Below are 9,956 nucleotides of genomic sequence, written 5' to 3'. Positions count from 1 at the left end.
ACTCGTTCTTTTCCTGGGTCTTTACTGTTTCTTATGGTATTACTTTAATTTTTGTTGTTTTTTAATGTAGTATTTTTTACTTATTTGTTGATTTTTAATTTACTAATTATTTTTTCTTACTTGTTTGTAGCTATTGTATGTATTAATTTTTATTTGTTTAATTTTAATGTACTAATTTTTTCTATCTTACTTGTTTGTAGCTTTTATACGTTGATCAGTTTGTCATTGAGGAAGTTAGAGCCAAACGAGAAACTCCAGTTCTCAAAGGTTGGACAACCAATATGTTGTCAAGTCGTGAGAAATTGGAAATTTTTAAGGGGAGGCTTGGAGTTTTTTATAAAAATCAGAAGCTTGTTGGTCCTTCTGGCAGCAAACAACCTCACTTGTAACCAATACTTAGTTTTTCTATGTCTTTGGCATTGCTTGAAGAATTGAATTGGAACAAATCTTGCTTTAAGGAAAATGATGCAATGTGGTGCTCTTTATAGCACATTAATGGACCTCCTAAATCAGCAAAAAAATATTTGCTCATTTGTCAAATGAGCAATTATTTTTTGCTCATTTGATACTGTGTGATTTGGATGAAAATTACACAATTATGTAATTTTTTTTTTTGTTTTTTTTGTTTTTGCTTGATTTTAGGAACAATCTGATCCAATTCATACAAAAAATGAAGAAATTGAACAAGATCCGAAGAAGGTATTTATATGACTTTTCTGGAAACTTATATTAATTTGCTCATTTTTTTATGACTTTGCTCATTTTTTGTTTTTGTTTTTTTTTTCCTAATTTTTGTTATTTTTTACTTAATTTGTGAATTTGTATTGTTGTTTTGTGAATTTGGGGATTGCCGTGCGATGAATGAGTAGGGGGTTAAAAGGTTGGGGGTGTGCGAGTTGTTATCAGCCCAATCCCTATCCTCCCTAAGATACATCTTCGGTTAGCTTTAAACATAAATCTGATTAGCTTTAAACACCTCAGATGGGAAAACCTCCTCATTAACATGTGTAGGTGTTTGCTCATTTGATAAATGAGTAATCAACTATTTGCTCATTTGGTAAATGAGCAAAAAATTGATTGCTCATTTGACAAATGAGCATCTATGTTTTAATTTACTGCATGAAAGGACTTTTAGCTATTGGGGAAATGGATTTAAGGATCCAGGTGTAGTGTTAAATGATTCTCTAATTGTTAGCAAAAGAAAACTCTAACAAGATGATCATGATTTTGCTCTAAAGTTTGGGACTCCTTTAAGTATTCAAGATGCTCTTGGCTTCTTTCCATTATTATGAATTAATTTTTTTTTTTAATAGAAAATGCCTTATGGAGCTTGCAACAGCATCTACAAATCTAGTCTTGGCATACATGGATTTCAGTGAAAAACATGAAACTGCTGTTAAGTATTTTCCGAACAATGAGAAGATTCAAAAGCTGAAGGAAGATGCAATGACTGTTTGTGATGAGCAAAAGATGAGCTCTAAAGCTTTGACTGAAGATATTCCTCTCTCATTTAGCCAAGATGAACAGTATTGGCAAGATCCAGCTGTAATTGAAGCTTGGGATAGGTTTTCGAAGATTTCAGGCAATGACAAGCATGCTGAATCTACAATTTATGCTAGGGTTGATCATTTGATTGAATCAGAACCAATTGATGTTACTAAGATTGCTACTGAATGTGTTCACATAGCAAGTGGTATACCTGATGTTGAAGATCCATCTGTTATCATACAGCCTAAGGTTGCTGAACATGTATTTAAAAAACTTGGAGAGTCAAGTACGAGATATAGTTTAAGAAGTTCAGTTGCCAAAGGATGTGGAACTCCTTCATTCAGCTTAGGAATCTCTTCTCAAGAAAATGATTCTCAAGAGAAGTCCCCTGGCATTGCACCTACTGATGAACCTGTAGTTGCTCCTGTCAGTGCACAAGTTGGTGCTTCTAAATCAGTTGATGATGCTGATGCTGTGAATGCTCAAGAAGACCCAATTGCGCTTAAGAGAAAAGGAGATGCTGAAAATGAGAGTTGTATTCCAAAGAAGCGTAAAGTGCAACCATCGTTGCATATAAGATCTCCTTTTAAGTCTCGAATAATCAACATATATACACCATTAACAGCAGTTCAAAAAGGTGTTATGGATTCATTTTTTCATGAGAAGAAAAATCGTTTGTAAGTATTTATTCAATTTTTTCAGTTCTGGAAATTTTGGCAACTGACTTCATTTTTCTTTCTTATAACAAGTCTAGCTCTATATTCTCACTTTACATATCTACGATTGAAATTATTTTAACTTCCCTAAATCTTATATGTAGTGATGCAGGGTTTTTATGTGAGGGTGAGCCTGATAATGAAGTAATGCTATTTCAACTTGAAATGCTAAAAACTCAGAGCAAAATTCATGGCGATATCATTGATGCATGGTCTACTGTTCTGAATTTTAATGAGCAATATAAAGATGTCAATTCTAGTGGACGTTTCTTTTTCGGTCTTAATGCTGTTGTAAGTTCAACTCGTTCATTTTATTTTGTTTTATTTTGTTCATGTTCACTTTGCTCATTTCATATAATTTTTTTATATTTGAATGTAGATGTTGTTTTGTATTTGCAAAAACTATTATTGTCTTGCGTTTGCTCATTTATCAAATGAGCAATTATTTTTTGCTCATTTGTCAAATGAGCAATTAATTTTTGCTCATTTGTCAAATGAGCAATTAATTTTGATAACAATATAAATTCTGACTTCCTTGGTCTGAATCAATGTATAATCAGTGTTTATGAGTTGTATTATGGTCTAATTTTGGTCCTGCACAATTCGGATTCTTATTTATGACCTGTATTATGGTCTGAATTAGTGACGAGCGAGAATTCACAGACATGCTACATCTATAATTCTATATGTTCTATGTACATCCACCACACTGCCTCACTGGATGAATGTGGAGAGCAGGTTGTAAGTGTTCAGAAAATGAGTCCTGGTTCACTGAGCTATTAGGAATTCCTCAATCAAGATTAGCAAATGAATTTTTGTTGTGTGAATTTTGGAAAGCCAGCAAACTGTTGTATTCAAAACTCATGATATATGCCACAATCACTATATATTAAAGCATGAACTATCATATATCAGATCAATCTTATTCTTTTTAAAATATTAAAAGAACAAGATTAAAGCATAAACTAGCATTAGCATGAACTAACTTTCATATATTAAAGCATGACCTCTAATTACATTCGTAATTCTCATGGCAGATATCTGTGTAAGCACAAATGAGGCTGATAAAATAAAGCTTAAACCAAAGGAATTAATTCTTTATGTTTTTGATGCTATCTGACAACTAACATTCTGCATGTTCTGTAATTACATAAATAATTGAATGATAGCAGCAATTAATTCTTTGCTCATTTGCCAAATGAGCAGTTAATTTTTTGCTCATTTGTCAAATGAGCAAAACATTCACTTGCTCATTTGTAAAAAAAAATTCAATTTACTCATTTTATATGACTTTTCTCGTTTCATATTCACTATACTCATTTGTTATTTACTCTTTTCATTTATATTCATCTTATTTATGTATTTTTCCTGATGTATTTTTTTTAGGATTGCCTTTTTCAATACAAAAGTGATCGTGCTCCAGAAAGGAATAAAATGTTTTGTGAGGTTATGGAGTTGGAATTCAGCAAAACAATCATCCCAAAGAAAGATATTGAGCTTTTCTTTTTCCCAGTATTTGAAAAGGATCATTATTATCTGGTATGTTTTAACACCACCACAGACTGTGGTACAATTGAGGTTATTGATTACAGTGAAGGTCCTAGAGAAAATAAGAAATTGCTTAAAAATCTGGTATGTTTTCTGCCACTTCTTCTTCATCATTAATATCCTCATTGATGCCTGTCATGTTGTTACCAGATTCCTTATTCATGTCTCCTCTCATTATATCACTGGTACCCTAACCCTTTCAGGATTCTCCTTTGAATTTCTCCTTTCTCCCATAACAAGAAAATACACACACACACACACTCACGCACACAGACACACACACACACACATATACACAGGCACACACACACACACACACACACACATACACAGGCACACACACACACACACACATACACACACACGCATACACACACACATACACACTCGCATACACACACGCACACATACACACACACGCATACACACACACATACACACTCGCATACACACACGCACACACACACACACAAGCACACATACAACCTGTAATAGAATATGAAATCAGGTTCTGAAATTAGTTTCTGGAATCAGAATTGTGTAATGTGTGGGTAGGTGGCAGTAATGGCTTAAGATTTTGTTAGGTTATTTTAGAAAAATGATTTGAGTTTAGTTGTTTATCTTGATCTTGTTCTGCTTGTTCTAACTATATTTGTTCCACCTGTTTTTGTTCTTATTTTAACTTATTTGTTCATTTTCAGAAAAGTGCATTTTCATATTTCATGAATGGTGAAGGAAGTATACAAAGTGTTGTTTTGTCAAAACAGATCAAGTCTATGGAGTCTGTTGTGGTTGATTTACCTTGGAAGTCTTCAGATGATAATCATTTGCATTGCGGTGTTGCAATGATTAGGCATATGGAAACATATATGGGTTTGCAAAAGTGGAATTTAGGTTTGAAGTATACCCTCTCAATTATTTCAAGTGAAGTAAATACTGTTAAACCTGTTAAACAAGTTGTCCAAAAGAAAAAAAAGGTTGAGGAAGCAAGTGATGCTGAAGAAAGCTAGGGGCAGCAATCCAAGAGCAATTAACGGAGAGAATTAAAGACTGAAGTTGATCAATTGTTCTTAGGATTTGTATAGTTTTTGTATAGAACAATAGAAGTGTTAGTTTTATGATGTTCTTAATAGGACAAATGTGATAAATGTTCTTAGTTGATCTAATGTTTTTATGATGTTAGGATTTTCTAAGTATAACTTTTGCTATGTCAATGTAATGGATATCATTTTCTATCTTATTGACTAAGTTGTTTGTCATTTGTTAAATTGTTGATTAACTATTTGCTCATTTGACAAATAAGAAACTAACTATTTGCTCATTTGACAAATGAGCAACTAACTATTTTCTCATTTGCCAAATGACCAAATAAATATTTGCTAATTTGACAAATGAGCAACTAACTATTTGCTCATTTGCGAAATGAGCAAAGAAATGTTTCCTTATTTTTTAAATGAGTAACTAATTATTTGCTCATTTAAAAAAATGAGGAAACTAATGCTTACTCATTTCACAAATGAGCAAAGAAATGGTTGTTGATTTAATGTATTATTAAAAGGAATGTTTACTCATTTAACAAATGAGCATTAACTATTTGCTCATTTCAACAAAATTAAAAACACAAAATGCTAAATCTTATATTTATATAAAAATATTAACTTTTATATTTGTATAAAAGTATAATTATACAAATATCAGCAAATATCTAGTTAATTTAGCCTCTATGATTTTGAAGATTAGGGTATGTTGGGTTGTTCTCTTTACTGAACTCATTGTATAATATCTTGGATTGGACTATTTCTGTTACCAAGGACATTAGAATAGCTTTGGTATAATTACATGTGTGTATGATAGATAACAGAGCTTGCAAAATATTTGCTCATTTCAACAAAATTTAAAACACAAAATGCTAAATCATATATTTATATAAAAATATTAACTTTTATATTTGTATAAAAGTATCATTATACTTTGTTTGGACAATTTCTAATATCATGATGACTCAATTCACCACAACCTCTACATAATCTCTTCTTTTTCTGGTTTTGTTCTACAGCCTTTTCTTTTTCTCTCTTCAGCCTTTTTGCACTTCTACCTCTTGTTTCAACATTTGGCACATCAATCTCAACCCCTTTCTCTTTTGAAGTCTCTACATTTGATACATGAATTCCAGTCCCTTTATTCTTTGAAATTTTTGGAGGTTTGACAATTATTTCAGTTGGCACACTAGCTCCAATCAATAGCTCAATGTCTTGTCCTTTGTTGTTTGCACTTCATGTTGTTTCATTATTCCTTGCAATCCTCTTAGCCTCCAAATCCTTTCTTATTCCTTGAAGATTTATCACAAGATCTTGAATATCTTCATCATTGCCTTCTGCCAAACTTACACAAGTGTGTATCTCTGACCATAAATCATTTAACAATTTTTTCTTGTCAATTAAATTAGCACATTGCTCCAACAGGTTTCCACCCAAGTCAAAAATTGGTTTTTTTAGTGCCATAGTAGTCCATCTGTGTAGCATATACTGCTCAGGAATGGTTTCAAACCTTTTTGCTTTCCAAACCCAAATCATATGTCTACATGGAATTCTTTGTCTATAAAATAGCTTGCAAGAACATGTGGTGTCATAGTTAGTTGGATTAAACACAACATCAAATGTTCTAATCCGATTTCCTTCACTTACTTTTGCAACTTCCAATCCATTTTCTTTCTTCAATTCATCAACACCATAAGAAAAACAAGCAATTTCAACCTCATATTGAAATTCATAAAAGACAGAGTTAGTATATAAATGTGAGACATGCTTTTCTATCCCTAGTGGTGTTTTGCACTCAGGATATTTGTGCTTTGAAACATTATCATTCTGACCTTGAGTGTGTCTCTGGGCATCAATTGCAGCTTCATATCTCAAGTAAAACTCAACAAGTGACACATGAGGATTGATAAAGGAGCAGAAAAAGTTGTTTTCGCTTTCGGATCTTGATGTTGTACGCATTATTCCTCCAAGGAACACATCTCTGAAATACGTCGGAATCCACTTGTTCCTTATCTTGTACATATAACCTAACCACTCATGTTCTTCCAAGTGGTATTCAACCATCACCTTGTTCCACCTTTCTTCAAACTCAGTAGGTTCAATTTTAAGATGCCAAACACAAGCACATAAGTTTTTTAGGAAACCAGTTTCTTCTTGCATGATTGATTTCTCCACCTTATCTGGTAACTTTTTCATTATGTGCCACATACAGAAGCGATGTTCAGTCTTGTTAAACACACTTTTAACAGCAATTTTCATTGCTGGATCTTGATCTGTAATCATACAATTCGGTTCATTTCCACCCATTGCCTTGAGAAATGATTTGAACAACCACTCAAATGACACTATATCTTCCTTTGCTATGAAACCAGCAGCAAAAGTAATGCAGCTCTTATGATGGTCAACCCCTGTAAATGGAGTAAACACCATGTTGTACCTGTTTACACATACAGATTAAATTTTAAATGATCAAATAACTACACACACACATAAATACATAGACACACGTACTTAGACACAGACACACACACACACGCACACACACATACACATACATACACGAACTCACAATCTGTAATAGAATCTGAAATCAGATTATGAAATCAGAATTGTCATCAGCTACTGAAATAATTTAATGCTCATTTGACAAATGGGAAAATAATTGATTGCTCATTTGTCAAATGAGCTTATAACTCAATGCTAATTTGTGAAATAAGCAAACAATTGTTTGCTTTTTTGTCAAATGAGCAAATAATTGAATGCACCTTTCTGAAATGAGCAAATAAGTCAATGCTCATTTGTGAAATAAGCAAACAGTTATACTAAGTTCATTTAAAACAAAGTTATTAATTTAAGCTATAGTTATAACATAAAAATGATTTGTGATTTTTATGAATTACCTATTTGTTTGGTATGTGGTATCAAAGGATACCAATCACCAAATAGAGCGTAACTCTTTTTACAAAGGGGATCAGCCCATAATGCTCTACAAAGGCAATAATCTTCATCCATCTCAAAATCAAAGAAAAAAGCGCTCCACATTAGCTTTTTGTTGGTAAAGTTATCCACGAACATTTGAGCATCACTTCCTTGAATGTATGCTTTCAAATCTCTATGAAATTTTTTGAAATCTTGCTTATATGCACTGATGTTATCATATCCTCCAACAATTTCCTTCATCATTCAAAAAGTTGTAACAGGACCAATATTCACCTATTTAAAGAACAAAACAGTTTGTCAAATGAGCAAATAATTTAATGCTCATTTTTAAAATGAGCAAACAATTCAATTATTTGCTTGCTCATTTGAACAATTTAATGCTCATTTTTCAAATGATCAAACAATTTAATGCTCATTTTTCAAATAAATAAACAGTTAAATGCTCATTTTTCAAATGAGCATACTACTTTTATTAGAACATTCAGAGAATTCATGAAACATAAGAGACTTTGAAAGTCGTACCTTAGAATTATTCACAATTATTTTTTTGTGCAATTCTTCCTTCTTTTTGGAAGAGATTGCAACTAGGTGTATAAAGTGGATGAGTATGTCCCTCATGAAATTGTGACACTATGAATTTGTTATCATCACAATGCTTTAGGACAATATGTGCCTTGCACCCAACACGAGTAACGAGTCTCTTCCTTTTGATTGAAGTTTTTTCTTCATTGCTTTCTCCTTCGTTGTTATTTAAATCTTTTTCAACAATAGGCTTTCTTTTCTCTTTGTATCCTTCTTTATTGCATAAGATATACTGTGATTTCAATTCTTTGCTTCTTCTTTGCCTTTTAGTTGTAGACTTTCTTGTGTTGAATCCAGCAGCAAATGCGTATCTTTTATAAAATTCAAGGCCCTCTTCAAGATTATTAAACTTCATCCCTATAGCTGGTTTCAACTCATTGGGGCATATTGGAAGCCATTCTTTTGTTCCTCCAGGAGTGAGCAAAGGTGCTATTTTAAGAGAAACTACTATTGTAGGAGTAGTTGCCACATTTGTGATGGTACTAGAATGACTGTCAAGTTCTTCGTTGTTGCTCATCATTTCTGACATTAAATATAATAGAAATAACAGGTTAGTAACAATTCCATAAAATAGTTTAAGGAAGCTCATTAAAAATCTCATATGTGCTGCTGAATCATGTTTTTAACCATACTAATTACTACTTACAGCATAACTCTTACACTTACTCACATACACACACACACACACAATAATTTCATAATCTAAAATAGATTTGAAATCAGATTCAGAAATCAGAATTGCAAACAGAAAGATGAGAGGGGAGGGGGGAATAGGTTTGTATAAGGAAGTGTAAGAAGGGAGTGTGGTTGGTGTGCAGGAAACAGAATTATATTTGCTCATTATAGGTTTTTTATATTATTACAAATATTTAGGTTTGCTCATTTTCAATTCATTTGCTCATTTTAAATTTGATTGCAAATTTCCAATTTCTATCAAATTAATCAAACCTAAATTTGATGAGTACAATTACAATTTTACAACAAATTTAAAAGATTAATTCTATGAGTACGACGAAAGTAGTCATACAATATCATACTTTGTATATATATAAAATTAACATTATATTATATGTTTACCTCAAAAATAAAAAAATATCATGCAATTAACATGCAATTCAATAACCTGGTGATTAATGCAATTAAATATGCAAATTAATAAGAACAGAGCAAACCAAAAAATAAAAAATTATCATCCAATTAACATGCAATTCAATAACCTGGCGAATTTGATTTGTAGCAACGATTGCAATCGCGATTAGTAATATAGCGCAAGGCGAGCAAGGTCGGTGTTAACTTGCTTATGATTACTTTGATGAAGCAATTGATGAAGCAATTTGAAGCAATTCAAGGCGAGAAACATCGTTACTGATTAGGCGCCATTGATGAAGCTCGTGGTGGAGAGAGAAGTTAGTTAGCTAGGTGGAGAAAGATGAGAGTTAGGTGTGACTTTAGGAGTTTTATGTGATTAATCACATGCGTTGGATTGAATACAATTTGATGGCAGAGATTGGTTCTCACATATAGGATGTGTTCTCACATAGAAGGTGGTTCTTGATTAGGGGATTTTTATCCACCAATCACCATCTGACAAGTGGACCAGTCAGGTACCGCCATGTGTCCGCCACATGGGCTAATAGGAGCCTGC

At 32.5% G+C, this 9,956-nt stretch overlaps 1 protein-coding gene across 1 annotated transcript; it reads right to left on the bottom strand.

The window, feature by feature from the left end:
* Positions 1-6,025: 6,025 nt before the first annotated feature.
* LOC110694319 (protein FAR1-RELATED SEQUENCE 5-like) lies at positions 6,026-9,542 on the bottom strand. The gene is made up of 3 exons (XM_021871492.1): positions 9,529-9,542; positions 6,554-7,226; positions 6,026-6,463 (listed from the first exon to the last, which is right to left on the bottom strand). The coding sequence occupies exons 2-3, from the start codon at positions 7,217-7,219 to the stop codon at positions 6,026-6,028; spliced, it is 1,104 nt and encodes a 367-aa protein (XP_021727184.1). The 5' UTR covers positions 7,220-7,226; positions 9,529-9,542.
* Positions 9,543-9,956: the final 414 nt, after the last annotated feature.

Source organism: Chenopodium quinoa, unplaced genomic scaffold (genome assembly GCF_001683475.1).
Source record: "Chenopodium quinoa cultivar QQ74 unplaced genomic scaffold, ASM168347v1, whole genome shotgun sequence".
Classification (NCBI taxonomy): domain Eukaryota; kingdom Viridiplantae; phylum Streptophyta; class Magnoliopsida; order Caryophyllales; family Amaranthaceae; genus Chenopodium; species Chenopodium quinoa.
This window is presented reverse-complemented; position numbering and strand designations above follow the sequence as displayed.